General features: G+C 37.1%; 4 protein-coding genes and 1 long non-coding RNA gene across 5 annotated transcripts; 2 read left to right on the top strand and 3 right to left on the bottom strand.

Moving 5' to 3' along the window:
* Positions 1–3,195: 3,195 nt before the first annotated feature.
* On the top strand, positions 3,196–6,357 carry LOC120282625. The gene is made up of 3 exons (XR_005542999.1): positions 3,196–3,439; positions 4,199–4,251; positions 6,286–6,357. It is a non-coding gene; the product is annotated as an uncharacterized LOC120282625 (long non-coding RNA).
* A 3,157-nt stretch (positions 6,358–9,514) lies between these two features.
* Positions 9,515–10,444, bottom strand: LOC120282806. The gene has a single exon (XM_039289652.1). It carries the CDS (start codon positions 10,442–10,444, stop codon positions 9,515–9,517), a length of 930 nt encoding a protein of 309 aa, XP_039145586.1.
* Positions 10,445–14,732: 4,288 nt separating this feature from the next.
* On the bottom strand, positions 14,733–15,352 carry LOC120282805. The gene is made up of 2 exons (XM_039289651.1): positions 15,331–15,352; positions 14,733–15,247 (listed from the first exon to the last, which is right to left on the bottom strand). Exons 1-2 carry the CDS (start codon positions 15,350–15,352, stop codon positions 14,733–14,735), a joined length of 537 nt encoding a protein of 178 aa, XP_039145585.1.
* A 405-nt stretch (positions 15,353–15,757) lies between these two features.
* On the top strand, positions 15,758–23,648 carry LOC120282804. The gene is made up of 2 exons (XM_039289649.1): positions 15,758–15,948; positions 23,414–23,648. The coding sequence occupies exons 1-2, from the start codon at positions 15,758–15,760 to the stop codon at positions 23,646–23,648; spliced, it is 426 nt and encodes a 141-aa protein (XP_039145583.1).
* An 881-nt stretch (positions 23,649–24,529) lies between these two features.
* On the bottom strand, positions 24,530–24,958 carry LOC120281788. The gene has a single exon (XM_039288481.1). It carries the CDS (start codon positions 24,956–24,958, stop codon positions 24,530–24,532), a length of 429 nt encoding a protein of 142 aa, XP_039144415.1.
* Positions 24,959–27,370: the final 2,412 nt, after the last annotated feature.

Below are 27,370 nucleotides of genomic sequence, written 5' to 3'. Positions count from 1 at the left end.
AATTTCTCCATTTTAGATATTATTTTGTACTTATTTAAAAATGTGAGATGCCAAATGGAAAGTCAAAACATTTCTCAACCTCCCCCCCATGGAGGTTTTCATGCCCGCCCTTTGGTCGCTCTCCGACGAGGGCAACTGAATCACGTCGAAGTTCAAGTGGGTGCTGGAAGACTAGGTCTACAGCTCATGACTCCTGATCTCTCCTTCTGATGATCTCATTCATTCCCTGTTTATTATATTTAGAGTGTTCCTTATGCTTCGTATATTGTTTTGGAATGAAAAAGACGATGCCTTTCTGCTTGTAAATGCTAATGAACCTACATGGATGATGGATCGCAGTCATTTTTTGATTTCAACGCTCTTTATTCCTATCAAGCTTTGGCTAATATTTAGCATCAAATTCCATATTAGGGTTCTAATACATGCCAATTGAGTGTGCAAATTGATACAAAATACATGAGCATTGTATACTCATCAAATTCAAATTCCCCCACACTTAAGCTTTTGCTTGCCCTCAAGCAAAATAGAAAATTACACACCAAGTTGAAGAAGTGTACGACCTCAGGTGTTAAAGAATTTAGGAGTTTCACAAGTAATTCAAGTTTTCACCAAACAAGAATGCTAAAAATTTCAAGTCCCAAAAATTGTGAACATTCTATTCAAGATTATCATTGTGTGTTTGTTACAACTCTTTACTTCTCTTCTTTCGACCTAGAGGACTTCCAAGAGCAAACAATCACACAAAATAAAAATAAAAAAACTTCTTATGCACAAGGCGGTAGCTTTACACATCCCCCAAGATAGCCCTTTCCCGTGCATGTTCAACAGGAGGCCTTCACACTTACAAGAGAGGTAGCTCTTTCGCATCTTTTACTAGCAAAATTACGGTAGCTTTCATACATCTATAGAGGTAGCTCTTTCTCTCGCTAGGGCATACATAGTATCTGACTTGTCGAGAGTAGCTCCACACTTCTAATAGGGGTAGCTCTTTCCGTTTCTCAACTTTCCTTTTTTTTAACAAATTCTTTCAAATTCACAAAAAATTTTCTTCACAAAAAGTACAATGATTACAATTAAAGGAAATCCAATATGGTCCAAATCGCTACAATAGAGAAGTTGTGTGCTCTAATTAGGTAAATAACCAAGAATAGCATGCACACTAAAAAAAATAATACTTAAAATGGAACAAACTCGCAAGTGTCCACCCTAATACTAGGAAACTCCTCTACATTTCAAATCACCATCATAAGTCACACTTAGCATGTAATAGAGTTAGCAATGAAATTCAAACCCCTCCTCATAATCAAATCATATATTGTCCTCAATGTGTAAAAGAAAAGCATGCAAGGCAGTGCAAACAATAGTAGGGAGGTAGTGGAATATGATTACTTCCCCGGTTCACATATGTGAAATCATTGAAGGTTGGAACCAGCCTAGTGTGTCCATTGTTGTGCCCTAGCAATGTGAAGGTCACTCAAGGTTAAGAATTAACCAAGTGAGCATCACCTTTATAATTGAGTATGGTGGGTGTTGCAAATAAGTCCTGCGAGTTGTAAAGGAAGAACATTAAAGCTCAACAAAAATAAAATCAACAAAACATAAAATAAAATCAACTAGAAGTCTCAAAATATGTACAAACTAGGTAGGGCCAACCCTTGCGAAAAAAATGAATACAATATCTGAGATGAAAATACAAAACAGAAATTAAAAATATTCTTGGCATCATTGGACGGGCCAGACTCAGTTCGTGGATACGGGGATGGAGGAGTAGGAACCGATACTAGAGGGACCGGAGATGGAGGAGGGACCGGAGAAGAATATCCAAGGCACGGCCAACGTCGGCCTCGATCCGTACCTAAGTTGCCATGATGGTCCTCTGGCTCTACTGCTGCTACAACATAGCAATCCATAACTCCTATATCTCTGATAGACATCGCGGAGCGGTTGCTCTACTAGAAGGACCTGTTGTCTCAGTGGCCAATGGAAGAGATAACTCACTGTCAGACTCATCGTCAGACTCCTCATCCTCTACCTCTCCCCTCTTAGGTGGCTGCTAGGTGGAGATAGGGGTGAGGATCAATCTAGAGCCGCGATGCACTACCATCCCCATCAAACGTAAGGTATCTATCCCCAGGGTAGTTGTGACACCGATGATCTCCTGGCCCTGGAGTTGATCTGCTAGGCCCATCCCTCTTATCAGTCGCATGATGTAGGTCCCAGCAAAGATCGCACCCAAGCGTACATGGTGGCCCTAGTGAGCAATAAAGTCTGCCAGCATATAACCCAGGTGGATGGGATGAAGTTCGGTCATCCTGTAAAGGAACAATAGCTCCTACCGTCCCACCACTCTAGTGTTGTCTGGTCGACCTAGAAATGAATAAGTGATGACAACATGTACACATTTGTGAGCTGGGCACATAAAAAATGAGGCCTTCATAAGGCCTGGCTCATAGCTCCTCCTTTTGCTTAGGTGCTGCCAGACTACCTTAGCAGTGATGCCAGGAGTGAAGTCAATAAGCAGTTGATTATATTGCGGGGTGCAAGTGAAATCTGTGTCATAAATCTACAATTGTAAAGAAAACTCGGTGTATAAGATGCTCCGCTACTTCCCAAATAGCTGAAATCGGATGGAGCCTCCCTGATAGAAATCAACTAATGCCCGATCCAACTCGAAGGTGCTCAGAACCTCTAGTGTAGTGTCCCGGTATACCAGCTCCACATACGTGAATTCCCGGTGCCATTCACATGTGATAAGTGCTTGAGTAGACATATTTTTATATATGTTTTACATGCATTGAGCATCATTTTTACCGTCGTTTATGTCTCATATTATGTAGTTAGTGTTCTTTTGTGCAATTAGGTTGTGAATGTCTTGAAGAATCAAAAGAAAGAGAAGATAGGCTATAAAGACACAATGTTGGGAGTTCTTGTTCAATTCAAAGACCAAGACACGAGAGGAGTTCATGAACGTAGAGATGTGTGCCAACTTTCAAGGATATTCAAGCCAATTTACTAGTTGGAAGGGCACAAAGGCAGTCACATCTTCATGTTCCTTCTCTTTGTGAAGATTGCAAGACCTTTCAAAGATGCGTCGATGAAGAAAAGTCTTATTGTGGGCCCCAGCTTCCTTGTCCTCATTCATTTGTAAAAGCCATGAGAGCCCAGGATTCCTGGCCAAAATTATGCAAACTTTTGCATAATTTCATGAAACTTGTCTTAAACTTGTCCTTGTTGCCATCTTGTTATTGACAATGGAGCCTGAGCCTTTAGCATCCTTTCTTCTATCCTTTTAGAGAGAGAGAGAGAGAGAGAGAGAGAGAGAGAGAGAGAGCTGTGATCTCCTCCGGTGAACTTCCGGCAATCCTCCGGTGAACGTCCGATGATGAGTTTGTGGACTCAACCACATAGATTTCTTTTCCTGATTTTGTCAACCTTCCATGTAATCTCCTAGCCTTTCCTTCTATTTAATTATTAGATGTTGTAGTGCTTGAAAATACTTGGGTGATGATTGTCATGTTGCCTTAGATAATAATGGTATTATTGAATGCATGATCTGCATGTTAAGGCCAAGGTTTTTACATCTATTTGGAGTTTTGATCTCACTCTATCCTTCCATCTTGTGAGTTTGTTGTAGCTGCATATTGATTTCAAATTGTTGACTGCATCCCTCATCCTTCTTTTGAAATTCTTTTTTTATTTTTTTTATTTATTTTCATATGTTGGATATGTATAAGTAGTTATATACATACCCTTATTCTATAGGTCTAGTTGTACATCATTTGTTAAGTTGGTGGAATGATATTGCAAAGCTAAAAGCAATGTATATTTCTTGTGATTAGTAATAGTGATAGTTTAAGAGTATGAGGGAAGCATTGTAGTGGAATGTGTTTAGATTGGATGGTGGAGATTTCTCATCAAGTTGAAATATTGGTTCAAGACAAATGTCAAATGATTGGAGGTTAAGCATTGGATCACTTTAATTTTAATCATGTTAATTGGTTAAGCTTTTGAGATGCATTTAATTTCCTAGGTGAGTTCCTGCTAGAATACATGCAAGACACTTATTTTATTTAGTTTATTTATTTATTTCTTTATTTTGGTTTCTCTCTCTAGAGAATGTAAAAGAAATATTTGGTTAGTGTTTTAACTTGTGATTAGAGTGATCTTGTTCTAACTTTGGTAAATCATTGGGTTTTAGGATCGTTTTAGGGAGTGGTCTTGGACCTCATTTTTGCACTTAGGCAATACCAGGTAAGTAATCCCCCGAGAACTCATGTTTTCATTATTTGAAGAATTTCTTTTCTTGGCAAAATTATTATCTATTATTTTATTATGATATTCTTGATTACTGTATTAATTATAAAATTATCTATTGTCGAATAGGTATTTTCATGTATTTCTGATTTATGGCTTTAATTAGCTATGGACTTAGTATTTATGTTTTGGTATGTTATTTTTAGAATGGCTACAACTTATCTTGAAACGTTAATGCATCATTTATATTAGAATATTTGGTTGTAACCAGATCCTTATTATCTATTTGTTCTTATACGATGTGGTTATGATCATATTATGGTATGATGATAAGACCAAAGCTCTTGAGTTAAGGTATAGTGGATGCTTTTATGTTTTAAAGGGTGTATGCTAATTATTAATAATCTTGAGTCGATGTACAGGTTTGATGGGCATATATGTGTTTAGAGAGAATGTTAATGTAGGTGAATGTTAGATGTGAATACATCAAGAGAAATGTGGTACTACAATCCTGTGGCAAGGTTGAATCTTGAATTTCAGGTTTTAACTTACTATCTAGGGTGGAGATCATAGCCTTTCCTTGATGGTATCCTTACTAAAATTGTGAAGTTAGCACTTGGGAAATAAATTAAATGATTTGGTGGTTTAGAGTCAATATTTCAAGGTTTATTGCGCTGGATTATTATAGATTTGAGACTTCGACATTCTATGTTCATGCATGAAATTGCTAGAATGAATTTTTAAGTTATAATAATGAGTTGAATGGGAATTGGGGCCTAAATTCGGAGGTCATAGAAGCACAATTTCCAGATGATTAAAATTGAAAAGTTGTAATGATTTCTTTGATCTATCTACCTGCCAAATTTCATATTTATTGGATATATATTCTATAAGATATGATCAATTATAGTTGACATGTCTTGGAGGTATTATTGTGTAGACATGCAGATTTAGAGGCCAATTTCCGGATTTAATATGTAAAATTAGGCAAAGTGCTCAGTATAGAAAATATTCCTTATTACCATGACCTTCAATTTGCAAAATTTCATGTTTATTGGATTTATAGATTATGAGTTATGACCCATTAAAAAGACTTGCACATGATGACATCTATATGCAGAATCTTCAGATTTAACATGATCTTTCTCGTTCTTGGAGACTAAAATTGGGTCAAGTATTAAACAAGGAAAAGGTTCATAATTTTCCTAAGTTACTTACTACAAAATATCTTTTCATTTGATGTTAAATTCTGGGAGTTATGCATTTTGAAATGAGACATATTAGAAGTATTGTTATGCAGAGCTTGTGAGATATAAATGTGCATAGTGATTAGTTTTTAGTAATGATTTGGGAAATTATTTATTTAATTTTGTAAGTAATTTCTGTATTTTCAGTTATTTTTCCTAAATTGGGATTATGAAATTGTGTATTTCTGTTTGTTTGAATATTTGGAAAATTCATGAATATTCTGCATTTCAACCTTGAGTTTTTGTTTGAATGCTTTGGTCTCCAAATGAGCGATATGCAACCCTGTCAGTGGGGGGTTAAACCCTGACCTTGTCGACAAGTAATTTTGGGAAAGTGAGACTGCAGTTTCGCACCGTGTCCGTTCGGTGAAATAATCAACGGCCACCTGGTATTCAATCTCGGGTCACCGAGGGTAAATAAATAATTTCTGTTATTTTGGCTCGGACCTGTCACCGAGAATAAACAAATGACCTTTGGCACTGACAGTGAATTTGGAGACACACACTTGAATCTGTTACTTTTTGGCTTTGCCCTTTTGATTTTGATTTTTGTATTTTTTTTTATATATCGTATTTTTGGGTTTTGTATTCCGGTAAATCATATTTGTAAATATTCTTTATTAGAATATTTCACTTTGTATTTTGTATTTGTTTAAACTATGTTTAAACTTTGAATTATTCTTAACCTTTGGAATCAAGATTCGTAAACCCTGTTGTTTTAAAACAATTTCTGGATTACTTACTGGGCTAGTAAGCTCATGGATTTTCTTTTAATTCTTTTCAGATCATGAGTGATAGACCGGCGTGGATCTCAAAAGTTTGTCTGTAGATGTTGTCTTATCCTGTTGTAAATTTTGAGTTCTTGTTATTGTCTATCAATGTATTCCCGTATTTTGTATTTTTTTTAAACTTCTATATCCCGGTATTGTGTATTTTGTAGAGTTTGAAATCCGGTAACTCAGTTGGGTTGTTATAGATTCGTCTGCTTTGTATCAGATTCTGAGGCCTTGCAGGCCTATGGGGCTCACACCTTGTGGGTTTACGGCCGTTTGTCTGCGCACCGGGTCCGGTGAGCCGATTCGGGGTGTGACACTTATAGCCTACCACATGGATGTGTGCCTGGCTATGTGGTCTCAAGAGAAGAGTGCTGGACCACGTTTTTGAAACTACTGTAGCAAAATACTGTAGCAAAACCTTTTAGCAATCTTACTATATTAGTACTGTAGCAAAATTACTGATCATGAACCAGCGTGGAAATTCCTACAGCCCACGCAGGCGCGTGGAAAATCCACATGGGCACATGGGGGCACATGACAGGTGCGGTTTTAGGCTATAAATAGGCCGTTTTGCCATATTCTTTAACATCTTTTGTGCGACTCTTGAGGGGTGAGACGGCTAGGATTTAGAGAGGAGGTCTTTGCCAAATTTGAGGGTGTTCTTCACCAACTTTGATAGTTTCCTTCACTGTCATAGCACTTGGGAAGCCACCGGCAACCTAGCTTCGGAGAGGAATCCTACAAGACGTTGAACTACCTATCAAGGCCAATCATTACGAATTCCAGGGGGTTTTTCTCTATGGTTTACATTGCTATTCGTTGTATTTATCTTTGTTTTGTAACTAGATCCATGGAAGGCTAAACCCTAGTAGGTATTTGGGTATGTGAATCCTAGGATCTTGTCTTTTGTATTGATTTGCTTTATGGTTCTATTTAGTCCGAGTTGATTTGAGTTTTAATCTTGTGTTCCCATTGCTTGCATGTTTTATTCATCCTTGTGGTCGATTTTCTATGCATGATTTGGTCTTTGATGAGAGAAATCTCCATTGGAGTTAGAACTCCAAAGTTAAAGAGGGTTGAGGGGTGAGTCATGAGATAGTGGAGTATCTCTTCGGTTTCACTCTTAGGTATCGCTAGAGCTTCTTGCGGTCATATGGGGTGTCAGGTGTTGAAATTGAGCGATTTCTCCACTGGGACCTTGTATGGGACTAGTGCCAGTTACTTGGAGATAAGGACCGATTGTTCTTGGATTATCTCGACTCATTAGACTCGGTTTAGAAGCATTTAGTAAGTCTTAAACCTCATGTTTAATCTTAGGGGGAGCATTGTCCGGGTGCCTCATCTTTATTTATTGAGATCTCCCTCCGTTTTACCTTTGCATATTCGTCTCCGGTATTAATTTCTTCACACATTAGATCACCACACCATCCCATTTATCATTAGGCTAGATAGTAGAGAATCAGTTAGTACTAGTAACCCTGTTCCCTGTGGATTCGACTACCCAACTCACAGAGTATTTTATTACTTTAACACCCGTGCACTTGCAATTCACAAACAATTCGGATATGTGCCAACATGTCTGTAGCATGTATCGTACCTCCTCCTTAAGTCCCAACTGGGCCAAAATGGGCCAATTTACCATACAGGATTGGACAAACTGCTTCGTCCTTAAGCTACTGAATAGTTCTCAGAAGCAAGACTCCGCAAAAGTGGGGCTTGAGGAAACCCAGGGAGTCGGTGTTTCCTTCACGGTGACTGTACCTGAGGTTGATGCCTCAGGTCTTTTCCTCTTGCCTAAACTAGAAGCTGCTTTCTTTGCTCGAACCACACTGTATAAGAAAATACGAAGTTTAGAATACAAAAAATACAAATTTTGAACACATCAAAAGTGTTTACGGCCTGCTTACGGGGTGGCTTACACCCGTAAACCTCAGGGAAGGTCACCTTTACGGTGACCTTATGGCAGTAAGCCACGGGCTCAGGCCGTAAGAACCCCTCCTATAAAACAGAGTTAAAAAATTTGCAAAATTTTATTCTAAACTTACATTCAAGCAATGCTAAACAACAAACATTTATTCTCATTCATAAAAATCAAACAATCCGCTCAAAAATCATGAAAAATAAAAGTTACCTTTGAGACAAAGAGAAGATGAGAAAACCAGCCGGTAAGAAGCTCTAAAATCGGTTCAATCCCACTCGAAAACATTCAAAAACAAAAATGAACACCAAAGGAAGAAAATGGGAGGTGGGACGAGTGCCATTGACCAAGAATCCAATGACAATCAATTAGGAATGAAGATCAAAGTTCACTGACGGCGCTTAAACCCTAGGTGCTTACGGGTGGCTTACGAGCGAAAACCTTGATCGTAAGTCACTCTGAATAAACAATTACGGGGTTATTATGGTCGTAAGGCCTGCCCCGTAAGGGTACATCTTTACAACCTAGGTTATGACCGTAAAAGGCTTAACACTGTAGTCCATAAGGTCCTCTATCTTGCTCTTAGTGTCAGACTTACGGGCATTAGATACCTGTAAGGAACTTAGGCTGAATTCCATACAAGGTTACGAGCCGTAAGGGTTTAAGATATAGTGGTAAGGTGCTCTGGATGATAATTACAGCCTCACTTACGGGTGTAAGTGACCTGTAAGAAACCTCTGAACTGTGCTCTCCAGGACTTACAGATCGTAAGTGCACTTGTAAGGATCTTTGAAATCCCCTTGCTGGGTTGCTTATGGGCGTAAGATGCCCGTAAAACTTTCTGTTTCCTACTATTAAGCTCATGGGAAAATTTAGCAGAGTTTTCCCTATTTCCTACAATTAAGCTCAAATACATATATGACCTGGGAGGCATAAAAATGAGTGTCTATCATCACAAACATCAACCAACACATGAAAATCACAACAAGCCGAGCAGTTTATTTCAAACCCAAACAACACTAAACAACTACTACCAAAGACTCAAACTCAACAAAATATGTAAACCTTGCTTGGGTTTTCTCCCAAGAAGCACTTGTTTAACATCACGAGCTTGACGTCCCTGAAATGCACAAGTCATGGAGGTTTAAAGTAAAAACACTCCTCATAACCAAAACCAATGTCTCTGAAATAATGCCCAAGTGCGAGATAGGAGAAAATAGGGAACTTTCCAATGTAGTGGACTGACTCAAGGGTTACCTCCTTGGGCGAACATTTTCTCTTACCTTTCTTGGGGAAGTGACCTCTCCCCATTCCTTCATTTACGTGCTCTCCTCAATAATGGCAGGTTTAAACAACGAGGTGGTCTCTTCAATGTGAGGGCCATCCAAGGACTCCTCGAAAGGCTCTTTATGCAACGTCTCCCGCACACATTCATCCACAAGTGACTCAGTTCCATCAATGTAATAGCATGTATCATCAAAAGTAGAGGGACGTTTCATTGCATCAGATAAAGCAAAAATAACTTTCTCATCCCCAACCCTAAGTGTCATTTTACCTTTACTAACATCAATGAGGGCTTTGAAGGTGGCTAGGAATAGCCTACCAAGTATGAGAGGTACTTCAACATCCTCGTCTGCATCTAGAATTACAAAATCTACAGGAAAAATAAACTTGTCAACCTTAACCAAAACATCATTTATGATTCTTCTAGGATGTCTGATGGAGTCGCTCGCTAGTTGCAATGTCATCTTAGTCTGATTAAGGTCACATAGTCCCAGTTTCCTAAACATGGTGAATGACATTACATTAATGCTAGCACCTAAATCCGCTAGAGCTTTTTCATCACCCAAATCACCAATGTTACAAAGAATAGTAAAACTCCTTTGATCTTTTTGCTTCCTCGGTAGTTGGTTGTGAAGCAAAACCGAGCTCCTTTCGCTCAATGTCACCGTCGTTACCTCCTCAAGTTTCTGTTGGTTTGTTAATAGATCCTTGAGAAATTTAGCATACTTTGGAATTTGGGACAAGGCTTTCATAAACGGTACATGGATGTGAAATTGCTTTAACAAGTCCAAAAATCTCTTGAATTGTTCATCTATATGATCATTCTTCATCCTTGAGGGATAAAGGAGACAGGGAACGTACTCCTTCACTAGTGGTGGCATTTTCTTCTCAACACTTGGAGTAGGTTTGCTTTCCTTTATCGGACTAACAATAAATTCAATTTGTGGCTCTTTTTCTTTCTCCATAGCCTTCTCAGTACCCGTCCACAACTCTTTAATGGCAGGCTAAATCCCTCTTCAAATCTCACCTAAGGTACTGGAGATTTGGCCCTTTCCTTTCTCAACTTTGGTTTGAGAGGATCCAGATCCAGTCCTTTTATCAAACACAATTTAAAAACCAAAATCAAAGATGGAAGTAGTGTTTGCTTGAAATTTGCAGGTTACTGGCTGCGAATCTATTTTAAATGTGAAGCTAGAGGACAACTCAACAATACCTCAAAATCTAGAACCAAGATATCACAAGATAACTAAGCCACCAGAAGTAGTAGCAAAGAAGATAAAGTGCTATACAAGCCTAGTTCAAGAGAGCTCAAAGGAATGGAATGAAAGAGAAAAGAAGCATTTAAGAACATTACTATAAAGGATAGACACACTAGGTTTTAAACATTCAAAATCATGCACCAAATAAGTCAGAGTCAAGTAAGCTTAAGAGACAACAACGAAAAGATCAAAGAAATTGATATGTGCTAAATATTTCATGTTTTTCATATCATTTACACTATATTTAGCTTAGAGTTTGATATGTTTATCACCTAATTAGTAAGAAATTTAATTATTTTGTTCACCATGGCCTTTATTTCTATTTTAGGGGGAAAATAACAAATACGAGAGTGTTTGAAACAAAACAGGCCAAGTTGTTGAATCAGAACTTCACCACAGCCCACAACGGGTGTGGTGACAATTTTAACATCCGTTGTCTACACTTATCACTACCATTATGGAGGAGTGGCAATGTGGAACCACTGTAAGCAACACTGAAGCCACAATGGCCTCACAACAGCCGTTGTGAAAAACCCAAAATGCCGTGATCTAGCCACACCACATCTGGAGACCGTACCAGGATGTGACTAGGAGCCCAAGCAATAACTTACTTACCACGGGTATCATAACGCCCGTGGTGAGGCCGTGGCAGACTCGATCCTATATAAACCCTAGGTTTCTCTAAATTCAGGGAGATTCTTTTACCGAATAAGTTAGGGCGGCAGTTGTTCTGGAGGTTTGAGTGATTGGAGATGATTTGCAAGCATATTTTAGCATATTCCGGTGAGTTTCTTAAGGACAATCTAATGATCATTGTTAAAGGAGGGTGCGTAAAGGCATTCTGCATCATCTTGTCAACCTTGGGAATCTCTCACCCTCAACCTTGGCGGACCCATTAAAGGGAGTTAGTTTATTAATTCTTTGAATGCTTATCTATTCTTTGGTCTTATGGTTTTCTCTTTCTTTAATTGTTTATTTTATGATACATAAGAACCTAATTCAAGGGGAATTGTATAAACCTAATCCAAGGGGAATTGTATATCTAGGTATCTCAATTATTATTTATGAATCTTGATTGTTTAATCCAATAAATCTTTCTAGTGTTTGTAAATCATTGCATGTTCGCTTGCATAAAATTCTTGTTAATATGGATGAGGAAGATATGCCCCATATTAAAAAATCCATGCTCTAAGAGGTTAGGTATTGCTAGATCTCTGGATTAGAGATTGATTGTCCCTTAAGCTTAGGATTTGATTTGTCCCTTCTTATGGAATTTTCGCACTTAAGGCAAACATATGAGGCCTGGGTGGAAGAAATTCCATATTAGGGATTGATTGTCCCTTAGGTTTAGGGTTTGATTTGTCCTCTGACTTGGGTCTGAATCCTCCTTTTGGGCATAAGCATGCCCGCAAGGTCTTCTGGAATAGCTTTACGGTCATAAGGATGACCGTAAGCTGCCCGTAAGCCACCCAGTTTGCCTTGTCCTTAATACAATGATGCCGAGAGAGTTTCGAACTCATCGTTTTGGGCTTAAAATGCTTTTTTTGGCTCTCCCTCATCTTTAAACACTACCCAGAGCCTGTTAATGCAAAACATATAATATTAAGCATCGAATTACATATTAAGGTTCTAATACATGCCAATTGAGTGTACAAATTGATATAAAATATATGAGCATTGCACACTCATCAATACAGAAAAGATGTGAGCCAACATGCAACTCATCTGCATAAGGTGTCTTAGTTGTTGTTGGATAATAGTTTATTAATTAAACTTAGCAAATGTATCTTTGTAGTTGATTTACTGGAATACTTGGCGTCGTATAATTACACCTAAGGAAGTTAATTTTGATTGGAAAAAGTTCAAGCTATACAAAATTGGCCAATACCAACTTCAATAAAACGGCTGAGAGAATTCCTTCGCCTTTTCTGGGCACTACTGAAGATTTACTATAAACTTTGCTCAGTTGTCTCGACCTTTAAATTCTTTGTTGAAGGGACAAATGATGTTTCAGTGGAATGTAACAACCCACAATGCTTTTGATTCACTCATGCATTCTCTCACAACAACACCAGTTCTAGCTCTGCCAAATTTTTGAGCAAGACTTCATTGAAATGGTCATTCTGTAGCTTCATTAAAAAAGTGGGATGTCAAATGGGTAGTCAAAACATCTCAAGGGCATGGAGGTCATTTCATTTTGCCCCAACTGTTATTTAAGAGAAGTTATATAAAACAATTTCAAGGTATTCATGCCCGCCCTTTGCTACGAATTCCAGCTCTACTCGCCCTCCGACGAGAGGCCCAAGGCTGGAGGCCTGGAATGAAGCGCCGGCTGTATCTCAGACCTCTCCGTCACCGACGGATCTCCATTCGGCAATGGAATCATATCTTCATCCCGAACTCCATGATCTCTCCTTCTGACGATCTCATTCCTGATGCTTTGTAGATTGTTTTGGAATGCAAAAGATGATGTCTTTCTGCTTGCAAATGCTAATAAACCTGCGTGAGTCCCTGTCATTTTTGGATTCCAATGTTCTTTATTCCTATTCCTATCAAGCTTTGGCTTTACAATTCAAAGGAAGTCTTGAGCACCACATGATGAATTTTCTTGACAATGTTTTGTTTTGTCCAATGATTTATCAAATCTTCCTTTTGTGAAAACTGCCTGCTTTTAGTCCGAGGGAAGATCATGTCATTTAGTTGAGGGAAAACTTGTCATCTGTTCCATTGGTTTATGTCTACCATTTTGGATCTCTGTTTTTCATGTTACCTGATTTGTTGTCATGAAATCTTGTTTAATTTGCTTGGTTCTCCCTGTTTTTTTTTTTTATATATTTTTTAATCTTTCCAAAGAATTTTCTCCTGCTTCAGTGTTTACTGGAGAACCTCATGCTTATAAGAAGATCTTACTGCTTTGAATGCCATACAATATAGTTCTTGCACAATTCTCTTAGTTAGCTTACTGTGATGGCAAGTCCCTTTTTTCTTTTTTTTTTTTGAATAAAAGGAGCTCGAAAGTTTTTTATTGAAAGGAAAGCAAGCAAAAAGTTACAAAAACAATAAACACAACAAAAAATAAAAAGATACAGCTAGAAATCAAAGCCAGAACTTCTAATACATTTCATAATCTAGTATGGCAAGTCCCATTTTGATGCCCATAAAAGTTTTTTTTAAAAAATCTAACTTTCCATTACAATCACTGTTTGTATTTGTCTGAAATTGAACTGAAAAGCACTCACCATTAACATATAGCTTAACATTGGCTGCTTGTGCTTGTCTTCAATTGCCTTATAAAACATGATGATAATCTTGATGATAACTTAATTATGAACCTAATCTTCCTGTTAATTTATTTATCTATAAATTTTTTTTTTTTATTCTTCTCCTGATCTATATCTCTTGATGTATTTGTTGTTCCAAAAATGCCTTAGTCTTTTCTTTTCTTTTCTTCTTTTATCATCTGAGCTAGTCATGCTGCAAGCTAGAGTTCTGGACTACTGCATGATGCACTGCTGCCTTCTTTTGCATTATGATATAAACTGGGATGAAATCAACTCTCAGATGACCATGATAATGATGTCTTGCAGCTTCCTGCTGATTGGTTGCAATTTCAGACTGCATCAATATGACAGGTCTCTGCCTTCCTTGGAACTTTATTCTTATGATTTACCAGCATTCAGAAGCATAATTTGCGACAAGTTACAGCAGTTTACTTAGATTGAACAACTCTCCTTAGAAACTGATATCTTCATTATTGTTTAATCAAATTTACTTGCATGAATTCTATCTTATACATATTACTCAAGCGATGCATCCCAACATACATTGATATCTGTGGAGAAATTGTAGCTTAGATCTTTGAGCTATTATTGCATTAGATAATAATTCAATATTCCATAATTATACCACAAGAAACACAAACCTATGATAAGAAATCACGAGAATAATGGAATTTCAAGATGCAAGCTTTAATAGCATTGGAACACTTTAGACTCTACTCTTCAAACTCGAATGCGGACACAGGGAAGCTATCTGAAAGACTAGTGCCAGTCTTGAAGGTGATCTTCTTGGAGGCAGGATCGTCGATATACATATCAACTATAGAGAGGCAAAGCATGAGTTCTTTCATCTTCACTCCGGTCATCTTCTTCATCTTACCCTTCTCATTAAAGGCAGTCACCTCAGGAGCATATGACACCGCTCTTTTGATCTTCTTGAATGTATGGTCCTTCTTCTTCTTTTGAATCAACCAGACAAACCCTGCCTCGTGGTTATATCCAAACTCTTCAATGTCATCCAGTGGAAACAAACCATTTGGAAGACCAATCTCTTTGAGCAGTTGGATAGCTTTCTTCTTGCAGAAAGCATCTCCATTGTATATATCCGCGCCATTGCGGTAGCTCTGGATGGTCTGTGATGCCACTGTGTGAGTTTCTATATGAATTGATTCTTGAGAGCTGATGGAAGCTAGTAAATAAGAGAAGCTTTGGAGAACGGATGCTTTGAGTGCTGATGGAATGGAAATGTTAAGTGTGTTATTTATAGATACATAAGGTTACTGATGAAGAGGAACATATATAGAAGACTTTGACCTATTACTCCTCTACAATACATTGCAGGAATCAATGGAAAAAGGCTGCAGAATAAGTGCATTGATTTATTTTATGGGTAAATGGAATGGAATTGTAGCTTTTTGGACATTGTCAAAACAGGCAGAATAGCTTGACCAAGTCTTTCTTTTCTTAATCTAACAATGCTGTCTCACGTATTAATTACTAGTTATTTCATTGTTTTCTCAGGAAATAAGTGATTATATATATGATATCAGCTAACCTTTATTGACTGAATCTTTCAATCAAATTTCCTACTCTTTTATTCAGCTTGCAAGCCTCATTTGACCAACTCCTTTCTTACCCTTCCATCAATGTGTATATATAGTTCTAATATATTCTCTATCTCCTCAGCCTAACATCTATCAATCTTAGCTTCTCATCCCTTGTTCTCTCTTAGAAGCAAAAAATGGCCTCCCAAGTTGGTGAGAAGTATCGCAATGGTGCAGAGGTCTACAATGGAGATGCACTCTGCAAGAAGAAATCCATTGAGTTGTTAGAAGAACTTGGCCTTCCAAATAGGCTCTTCCCTCTTGAGGACATTGAAGAGTTTGGATTTAACCGCAGCGAAGGCTTCATTTGGCTCCTTCAAAAAAAGAAGAAGCACTACACCATTTTCTACTTATAGAACCGGATAAATAGAGGGGTTTTAAAAAACTGCCTCAATAATAGAGCTTCAAAATTTTAAGTCCTTCAAAAGAGCCGGTTTAGAAAAAGCCCCTCTAAATTTTAAAATAATAAAAAGAAATGAAACTCTCTCTCACACTCCCCCGTATAACCCATCTTCTCTGGCGTGCTCTCTCTTCTGTTCTCCCTAACCATAAAGCATAGCTCCGGCGAAGATGACATCGTCGTGCCGAAGAACCACCTATCGCTCCCCAAGAAGCCCTCTCCCACCTCCTAGGGCTCTGATCCCGCCGGCAACCTTGCCAACGCATGCCATGAGTTCAGCGAGCACGATGGCATCAATATGTCGATTGCGGCCTCGGTGACCTTCACCGTCATCAATCCTGAAACTATGCGCCAGATTTTCACTGGCAAGCTCGGCCCTGATCTTGATTTCTTCATTTATAGCCGCTATTTCAACCCAATCGTCCTCAATCTTGGCCGCTGCCCTAGAGTCTTGATAAGTGCTTGTGCGATATGAATGCGAAGTGTTCATTCCTTATGTTGAGCATTACTTTTCTCAAGTTTTTACACTAATATGTGTGTTTTTATGTTACTTTTATGCAGGTAGGGTTGTGAGGCCGAGTATGAAGGAAATAGGCCAATGTGGATCATAATGCACCTATTTTGGAGGAAATCTTGCTAAGGTTCAAACGCGAAGACATAGGTCAGGTGTGAGATGCTAGAGTGTGTGCCAACCTCCTCGCATTCGAGTGAGCACATCCATTTGGAGGGGCACAAAAGCAGTCACACTCGAGCATTCCGATTTATGCACATAAGAACGAGAGCTCCACCAACATGTATATCATTGAAGAAGCAAGTGATTCATGACGTAAACGTGTGCCCATTTGCGTTACCCCGATGAAAATATGGAATTGGGAAGTTATTCAGGCTGAAGACTGTAGCAGAGCACTGTAGCATGTAATGTAGCAGCACTGTTTACAGCCGGCCGAGAAATCAGAGAAACAGAGAATCCACACGGGCGTGTGGAAATTATCCACGGCCGTGTGGAAATTCAGCACGGGCGCGTGTACCGTCCACGCCCGTGGAGTCGCCCGATTCTAGCCCTATTTAAAGCCGATTCAGCCCCGATTTTTGTATTCTTTTCTCCATCTTTTCCCCAACTTGAGAGAGGGCTTCGGCTAGGGTTTTGAGGGATATTGGCTAGGGTTTTGGAGAGGTTCTACGGCTCCGACATCGCGCGTTGTTTGGAAGAAGGTTATTGGGCGAGCTTTCGTCGGCATCGATCCGGCGAGGTGTATCCTAGGCCGGACAAAAGATCCCTTGCGACGAGTAGAGGACTCTCCACAAGACCATCGACACGATCATCGAGGGGGTTTCTTTATGGATTCATTGCTTTTACATTCGGTTTCTTTGATTGTACTTAGCTCCATGGAGAGCTAAACACCTAGTGGGTGCTTGGGTGATTGTGAACCCTAGGATGTATTCGTTTCATTGAACTACTTTATTATGCTTTCAATAAATTGATGTTCATTGTGAGTTCCAACCTTGAATGCTTGATTGTATGAACATTTCCCCTAGAGTGACACTAGGGTTGAGAGTTCTTGTTGGTAACCTTGTGAGTGAGTGACACACCACGAGCGTTAGACAAAGCTAGGTTGGAGAGGGTTGAGAGGGTGAGTCGAGAGGTACAGGAGCGTCCCCTTTCCCCTCCGACGTGATAGATTCTACCTCCGTTCCTCGAGTTCTTTGCGGCCATAATAGAGTGAATGGTCTAAGGGATGAATCTCCGCTGGGGCTTAGTTGCGCGTGCAATGGAGTGAAGCGTTGAGGGGATCTTAGTATCTAGGGCTTAATTGTGGTTAGGGACCTTCCGCCTGAACCAAAGGGTTAGGTCTATAATTAGGAAGAGATTTATCACCTGGAATCCCTAGAGCTCATTGCAACTTTATTCGAGTGCGAGGTTGAGAGGTTATTTAATCTCTCCTCCGGGACATGAATAGACTTAGGCATAGTTGACCTTAGATTTGGGACTATGTATGTAAGGATTTCCACGACTCACCATTGCATTGATTAGGAAGCATAATAGAGAGTTCTTGCACTTGAAGCGATTATCCTAGGTGAAGCATCATCCGAGTACCCCATCTTTATCGATTGCCTTACCTCCTCCTTACTTTTGCTCTCTTACTTGATGCTTTTAATTGTTGAGAATTGAATCATTGTCACACTTATCATTGTTGATATTCCACATAGCTAAGAATCGAATTAAGTGTCTTTACTCCCTACTCCCTGTGGATTCGATACCCGCTCACCCGGGATATACGCAAGGGGACCTTGTCAAGTCTACTGAGGCAGCGTACTGCACCTCCAGTGGTATGTGCGGTATCTCCTCCGCTCTCCTCCATCTTTGCCCTACCGGATCCCACATCATCACTTCTCACTGTCTCTACGGTGACACCCACGCTCTCCTCTCCCGCTTCTTCCCCCGATCCTGCTCGATTTGCACCACCTTCGTTGACATCTCCAACATTGACGAGGTTCGTGACGCGATCTGCGTCGGTGACACCAAGGTCTTGTACATTGAGACCGTATCCAACCCCACTCTATCATCGTCGATGTACTGACGCTGATTTGATCGTGCTGCTCATGCGCCACTTTTCTCGTCAATTTCAGTTTAACAGAAGAATTAGGAGGAAAAAGAAGGGCATTGATCCAATGAAGGTATGATAGTGACAGTAGCTTAATATTTGATCATGATATCATGGTTTTCTCTATTTAGAACTAATCATAAGTTTCACTGAAAGCTTATTTTATTCATTATTATAATTTTTCAGAGGGTGAAGAATCCACCAATATGCTTGAGTGACTTTGCTAGTGTTGACTCTATGACAAAAGAAATCAATGATATTGTGACATGTTTACAAAATCCCATAGCTTGCGAGGAAAAAAGAGCTTGTGCACCTTGGGTATGGTTATCTCAGTTATCCTTATTGAGCATATTTGCTTAATCATTCTAGGCACCATTTTGTCGTGTGCCTTTTGTGGTTTACCTTCGTAGAATATGTCAAATAAATTTTGGTGATTACTCTTCTGTTCCTTTGATTGCATTATTCAACAAAATTTTTTTATAATTTTTTACCTCTAGTTATGCTTTGGCTTTGATATTATTATTTTGTTTCTTATATATCGATGTCTAGTCTCAAGGTCTAGAGAAGTATACGCTTGTTATTTTGTGTGAGTGGAGTTGGATTGTGGGTCTCCCAGTCTAAGATTTATTGGAGTGACCTAGGACCAGTACCCACATTCCTGTCATTATTTGTATTTGATTACTAGCATTCTAAAGGATCCATTTTTGAATTTTTTTTAAATTTATTTTAGTAAGATCAAATTTCAAAAGGAAGTGGTGTGATCATTAAAACAGACATGCCTCCTCCTGATGTTAGATCTGTAATGCTTTTTGGATAAAACTGTACTTATATTTTTAGGGTATTCTTATTGTCTTTGAGAGAGGAACAAGAAAGACTTCCCTTGCATTGGCCATAGCTACAGAGGCTAAAGTTCCTGTTGTTGTGATTAAAGCTTAGCAACTAAAGGTCAGATTATGGGTTGGTCAGAGTGCTTCAAATGTTAGATAACCTTTCTAGACAGCTAGGGATTTGGTTTCCTTCTTTTCTTTGTCTTTGTTATATATATATATATATATATATATATATTTTCTATGGTTTATCTATCAAAACATATTTACAGATAGACAAGGCATGAGTATTGCAGAATGAAAATTTTCTTTTTCTTTTTTATGTGCCTTAGTATTTGAAAATAGTTTTGAGCATCAAGGCTCCTTAAATTGGATAAGGTTCTCTTTCAGAGAATAAACATCAAATATCTGCTTGTTGACAACTTATTATTTTATTGCAGTAGATGCATATAATACTTTATTCATAAACAGTGTATTTTTGGCAAGAATTGATTAATATTAATCTCCATCAAAGGTTTTTTGATGTGCTTAAATCATTTCTTTCTTGATACATGTTTTTTCTTTGAAAATTTTACTATCTTAACTATTATGATTTTTTTAAAATCATGCTATTACTTCTAATATTAATTCAATTTATTTATGGTTGTATGTTTCTTTTTCTGTATAATGATATAATTTAGATTTCTAGAAGCTAATGCTCTTTACTATGTGCAATGTAATTTTACACCTAGTTGTATTCAAGAATTCATGCGAATTATCCTTGGTTCAATCCACAGACACTTGCTTCCAAATAGTTTGTGCCATTATCCTTCATTCCACATGCGAATTGGTTGGAATGTGGGCTTGTGATTGTAAAAGTAGCTTCTCTTATAATATTTAGGAAGTTGTGTTGTATTTCCATGTCTTTTGTGCAGGTTACTAAAAAAATAATCTTTCCTCTCTTTATAACGAATATTATGTGCATTAGCTTCAGATTGCTACTTGGATGGTGATCCAATATGAATGGGGTCCTGATGGCTGGTCCTGGTGTTTACATCACTAACAATGCGATACTGAGCTACTCCCAGAAGCCTTTGTTTTAGCCAAAATAACTGTCAAAATGAGAGAGGTTGAATTCATATATATATATATATATATATATGTGTGTGTGTGTGTATATAGAAGTATTTTCCTTGATTTGAAACTTCCAATCATCATATAGCTCATGCAATCTGATTGCAATTTTATAGTACATCTCTTACAAGTTCTAAAATATAATTTCCTTTATTGTTTGAAAATTAGCATATTGACTTTGTAGGCTAGTTCATATGCTATTTGCTCTTATCATATCTTCCTTATTTATCTTTAATTAGTTCGGAACACTGAGTATGGCGAAGGACCATGAGTTGGAGATGGCTGCTAAAGTTGAGAAGGTGCATCGCGTTGTTTCAGGCAGACTATGGTCAATGGTTTTTTTTTTTAATTATTATAAATTAAATGTAAATCAATTAGTTTGTGGCTTCTTGAATTTGTCCAATGTAATTATAGATTAAGATAAGTCTTTTTTGGTTTAAAATGATACCATGTTATTAATCATTGAGTTTGAATGGGTGCTTTTTTTTTCCAGATATAGGCCTTGGGGTATGACAAGGCAAAAGAGATGCTTGAGAAAAACCGGCATGTCCTTGAAACTATTGCGGAGCAATTGCTTGAGTTTGAAAACTTGAACGGAGAGGTTGGTAGGAATTTCAGTTCACAATGTTTCTAAGCTTACATCCTGCATGTTGAAATTTTGACATTTAAAATTAGCTGAAAGCCTGAAACTTAGTCAAACTCTTCGCATTCAGATTGTTAACAATGAAACTAGGAATAGATACTTTTCAAGTCATTTCTGTGAAAAGGCTTACCCTTTGACTATTTGCTTTATACCTTGACTTGCATTGTCTTAGAAGTACTTTAGTGTTCATTTCTAAAGACTTCTTTTGTCAGAAATATACAACTTGCTTGAGTATTGTCACCTGACAGTGCTGACACATATCCATTATTGATTTACAATCTCTAAACAAAAATATGTGGCCTTTATGATCTAGTTATTTATTAGATGCACAATTATGGCTGAACTCACATGTCAATTGTTGATAATTCTAAGCGTGTTAATGTTAACATGGTTGTGTGATTTTTCTTTCTTCTTTATTTGTTGAAGCATATATGTGCAACATGATTCTTATAACTTCTACAATTACAATTTAGCTGATATTGTTACACTTTTTTACACTTTTCTACACTGTGGTTCAAAACTTCAAATGTCAATACTGTAGGTGAAATGGTCTGATATATCAAAATGGTGGTATATGTTGTAGAAGGCAAGACTGAAGTGGTTTATATGCTTCTGTTGTTTCCAATAATCTTATTCTTGTTTTTAATTCTAACTTTGATTCAGTTTTCTATGTGCATATGTGTGAATCTCATCTTTGGCTTAAAAGGTGCAATTTAAAGTTTAACATAAACAAATGTTCTTTGATGATAATTATGGGAATTCAGTAAAGCACAAATGTATATTTTTACCACTTAAGGAAAATATGATTTAATAGAAACAGATTTTTATTTAATGTTTAAGCATCAAGCAAGTCAAGCATGTTTATCACTATAAATTTAGGTTTTGTCCAATTTGTAGAGGTCCTTTTTGACTTTGCTAATTTAATTTATGGTGCTTTACACTCATAAATCTACATGTAGAATGATTGACACACGCCCGCACACACACAAATCTGCAGAAATATTTTTTATAACTATGTTTGATGCCCGATTTTGAAATGTGTACATTGTAATTTCTTAAAACCCCATCGAAGATGGGAGTGAGGTACAACAAGGCACCCAATGTGAGTTTTTCTATTTTGACTTGCTCCACCGCAGTAATCGAACGAGAATGACAAATACAACTCAGCTCTTTCATCAAGCAGCATTTATTGGTTTTGCTATCATATAATTGGCTTAAATAGCAGCATGGCAAGCTATAAGAAATTCTACAAATAATTTAGCATTTAATAGTTTTTATTTGATTTTAATTACAATTATAGTTTTTTATTTGATAATGTTTGTTTATTTATGTAGGAGAATTCATGGTTAAAGATGGAGATGGTTGAAGATGAAGAGGATACACGAAGTTTTTTATTTTGTGTAACTAAGCCAAAAAATATTTTGTAATAAAAGTAGATAAATGGTGTAAAAAATTTCACATTTTGTTATTAATCAAAATACATTGTACTTGAACTTATTACATGTCAATAAAAAGTCATTGAAATTGAATTTAGGATATTTTTGAATTTATTGAAAGATTCATGGTTTTTATTTACAGGTTAAACAAATTTATTTGTTATTAACAGGAAAATAAATTAAAAATAAAATTCAATTCAATTAATGAATAAATTTAGAGGACGTTATAACTGCCTCTAATCATGTAAGAAATTATTAGTTATAGAGGCGGTTGTAACCACCTCTAAAACTATTGAGGGATAAAAAATTATTAACTATAGAGGTGGTTATAACCACCTCTATAACTTTTGATGAGGAATAAAAAAATTATTAGCTATAGAGGTGGTTATAACCACCTCTATAACTATTGAGTAGTGTTGAAAACTTAGTAGCTATAGAGGCGGTTAAAACCGCCTCTATAACTGTTGAGTAGTGTTGAAAAGTTAGTAGCTATAGAGGCGGTTAAAACCGCCTCTATAGCTATTGAGTAGTGTTGAAAACTTAGTAGTTATAGAGACGGTTAAAACCGCCTCTACGCTTGTTATTAAAAACCGTTTCCATCGATATAACTTAACCCAACAGTCGGTACAAACCGGCTCTAAAGTGTAGAGCCGGCTTGATACAAGGCGGTTTAAAGGTGGGTGAAAAAAACCAACGCTATACCTATAGAGGCGGTTTTAACCGCCTCTATAGGATTTGAAAACTGCCTCAAAAGCACTCTTTTGGTGTAGTGAAGGACCACAATTTCAAGAAAATTAAGAGATCGGTGTCATATGCTCAAGAAGTCACCTCTTTTGTTGAAAAAGGTGAGATGAAGAAGATAACTGGAGTGAAGACCAAAGAGCTTATGTTATGGCTCTCCGTCATTGAGATGTACATTGAGGACCCTTCTTCTGGGAAGATCACCTTCAAAACCGGCACCGGGCTCTCTGACAACTTCCCAACTTCTGCTTTTCAACTTGATTAGTTGCAGAATTGCTGAGAATGCCTTGAAACACTAGAGGAGTACGTGCATTAGTCTTTTTCTTTGAATCTTCATTCAGTAAGCTTTGTGCAATAATAAAAATTACAACTCTGTTTTGCTAAAGGTCAATGTGAATGTCATTTTCTGATCTACTGCAAATACTAGTCTCATTTCAATTAATTAAACATATTTTGGTATGGATATTTGTATATCTTGGTCTTTCTTTTAGCTGGCTTAGCTTTTGGCTTGGTTTAAGCTCATCTTAAGATAATTAATTCTCTCAGAACTAGGGAAGTAAACTGTCAATAAAACGTCGTTGGAGAAAAATATACAATGTGTTGATCAAAGACCTTATGATGAGATCTACCAAGTGATTTGTGCTTTTATATTAATATCATCCTGTAAAAGCCTCTACATTTTATTGACCGAACATTCATACAATCAATAAAGATGCCGACCTCCGCCATACCATCTGTTTGACATTGAGTTTATTAACATATACTTCATTAGACCAAGCTTCACCATGAATATTACTGCTTTCAATCCGTGAGTAAAAACCCTATATTGGTCAATAGTCATTTATTTCCATGAATTTCACACCATCCTTATATGATTAATTGCTATTTATTGCTCCAAATGTTCTGTCTTAATCAACTTGCATGTGCAATGAGATGTATTGTTTGTTATATTTGCTTTCAAGAAGTGTATTTAGAGCACAAATGTTTATGAATTGTAACACATGCAACTTATGTCATGATAATACCAAAGCCATCATCAAATTTTATTGATATTCCAATAATTATTACTTGACGACTACAAGATGATTTAAAACACAAACATGTGATAGTGCAAGTGAGAACAATATCACAGATGGTTAGCTTTCTTTATTCTTCAAGTTCAAATGCCGAAACCAGGAAGCTATCAGAAAGGCCAGTGCCAGTCTTGAAAGTGATCTTCTTAGAAGAAGGATCCTCGATGTACTTCTCAACAACAGAAAGCCAAAGCATGAGTTCTTTTGTCTTCACACCAGTCATCTTCTTCATCTTACCTTTCTCAACAAATGCAGTCACCTCAGGAGCATATGACACTGCTCTTTTGATCTTCTTGAAGGTATGGTCCTTCTTCTTCTTTTGAATCAACGAGAGAAATCCTGCCTCGCGGTTATATCCAAACTCTTCAATGTCATTCAATGGAAATAAACCATTTGGAAGACCGATCTCTTCGAGCAGTTGAATGGATTTCTTCTTGTAGAGATCATCTCCATTGTGTATCTCGGTGCCATTGCAGTAGCTCTGAATCGTCGGAGATGCCATTGAAGCAATAAAGAAGAAAGAAGGTGAGGTTTTGTAGAATGTATGTTGTAGCTTGTTCTGGATGAATGCTTTGAGTGGTATATATTTATAGATGCATATGCTTCCTGAACTTGACCTGGTAAGCATAATTCAAGAAGATAGAATAATACTATGGAATCAATAGAGATGGTCAATGCATGTAGCCTTTATAATAAGTGCATCCATTGGAATTGAAAGTGCAAACACTTGACCAAGTCAATTTATTTTTGGATTTTGGGAAGTTGTCTGAATGCTTCTAGCAATTTAATTAATTATTTGTAGTTTGTTTGCCAGCCTAATTTGATCAACTTTCATTAATTTTCTTTTAACGAAGTGAGTAAATCACAAAAAAAAAAAATTTAGTAAAGTGAGTAAATCGCATACATTAACAAAATTTAAATGGGGTTGCAAAGATATAGATGTCACCCTACTCTACTCAATCCTTTACACCGATGTATCTTTCATACTATCCAGAAATTCAGACGCATGGCCTACGTGAGACCGTTTGTTTACCAAGCAAAGCAGACAACTGGGGTAGTTGCTTGGAAAGCCTGCATCAGCTAAAAAGAAAAAGAAATAGAAGATGAGGAATAGAGAATACCAACCAAGAGAACAAAAGACGTAGAAAGTCTCGCAGCACAGCATAGAAACAAAGAAGAGGGGGCAGAGACAGACAGACCAAGAGCACTGCTATAAATGTAACCAAAAGCAGTCGAAATTCTACTATGGTAGGGTACACAATAAAATAGTTACTAAAATAAGATACAACTAGACAATATGAAAGTAAACTCGAAGAAGAACTACTTCTTCGTTTTCATTCTTTTTCTTCAACCACTAAATTATATATATTAAGTAGTTTTATTCTCTTACCACTATAGTGATCTTAGCTTGCAACTCCAATAGACTATAAAAGTGAAGTAAAAAATGGCCTCTGGACAATTATTGCAATGGGGCAGAGATCTCTAATGGAGATACACTCTACAAGACAAAATCCATTGAGTTGTTAGAAGAACTAGGTCTTGTAAATGGCTTGCTTCCCCCCGAAGATATCAAAGAGTTTGGATTTAATCATAACAATGATTTCATCTCACTTATTTAAAAAAAATTAAATATTAAAAAAATTCATAACTTCAAAAAAAATCAAAAGAGCGATATAGTACGCTCAAGAAATCGTTTTTTTCTAGAAAAATAGCAATGATGTTTTGAGAAAAAAGAAAAGTTGAGGGACCATGAAGGAAAATAAATCTTTTCTTTAGAGATTGTGTTACTTTATTCTAGACTTATTCAACGGCTTGGTTACCAACTCAAGCCTGAAGGCCGCCTAAAAAGTTAGATAGTTTGGACAAAAATAATAAATCAGTTGGTTGGGCCTTGGTTAAAAAAAAAAGCTGGACCATGAGCATGATGTTTTAGACGTAGGTCTGACCTAGTCCAACCCAAATTACGTACAAATAAAATAAATAAATTTGTTATTTATAATTATTTATAACAAAGCCAAACAATTTATTTGTATGCCTTAAAATGAAGGTGTAAAGCTTCAATTAAAATTTAATTTAATTTTTTATCAATAACTCATTTATATTTAATTTGAATTTAATTTTTATCAAAACTCATTTATATTTAATTTTTGAGGAATTGTCGAGGAGGTCCCCCTATCTTTGTGGCTTGAATAAAAAAAACCCTAAACTATTTCATATCCTCACAATACCCCTCATTTCCAATACATATCCCTTTAACTCCTACAGCTTAGTTGACAGACTTAACAGCGGGGTGAAAAGACCTTCTTACCCCTTTTATAATTTTTAAAGCATTATACTCATGAAAATAGGTAACCATCAAATCGTTACCTCTCCTGATGAAAGCCTTGGAAAACACGAACAACCTTCTTCTTCACCTCTTCAACTACATAACTATTCAGAGAAAGAGCAGCACCGTTAACGAGTCACCGGTGTTAACCTGAAGGCCACATCGTCACCATCTGGTCACCATCTTGCCACTACTTACAGCCGCATCGAATCAAGCACAGCTTAAAGTTGGTTATCCCATTTTCAATTTTAGGGTTTCATGTAATATCTAAAGAAATATCTATTATTTGGATTTATCAAAAATTGAGTATATGTGATCATACTGTGTAAATCCATTTTAAATTATGCAAAATAATGTTTTATGGCATTGTTAATTCCCTCAAATCCTTGAATTATGATATATCCATGTGTATTTCATGTTTAGAACATTATTTATTCGCTATGCATTTGTGACATTCAATTTATGCATTGTTCTACTTTAAATTGTATAGTAGTTGTTCGTATTTTTAGCTATCATCGTTAAAGTATCATTTATGTCCTTAACACGATGACTTTCTGTTTAATTTTTCTAATGAAGATGTATGCCACC

Source organism: Dioscorea cayenensis, chromosome 18 (genome assembly GCF_009730915.1).
Source record: "Dioscorea cayenensis subsp. rotundata cultivar TDr96_F1 chromosome 18, TDr96_F1_v2_PseudoChromosome.rev07_lg8_w22 25.fasta, whole genome shotgun sequence".
NCBI classification, from domain to species: domain Eukaryota; kingdom Viridiplantae; phylum Streptophyta; class Magnoliopsida; order Dioscoreales; family Dioscoreaceae; genus Dioscorea; species Dioscorea cayenensis.
This window is presented reverse-complemented; position numbering and strand designations above follow the sequence as displayed.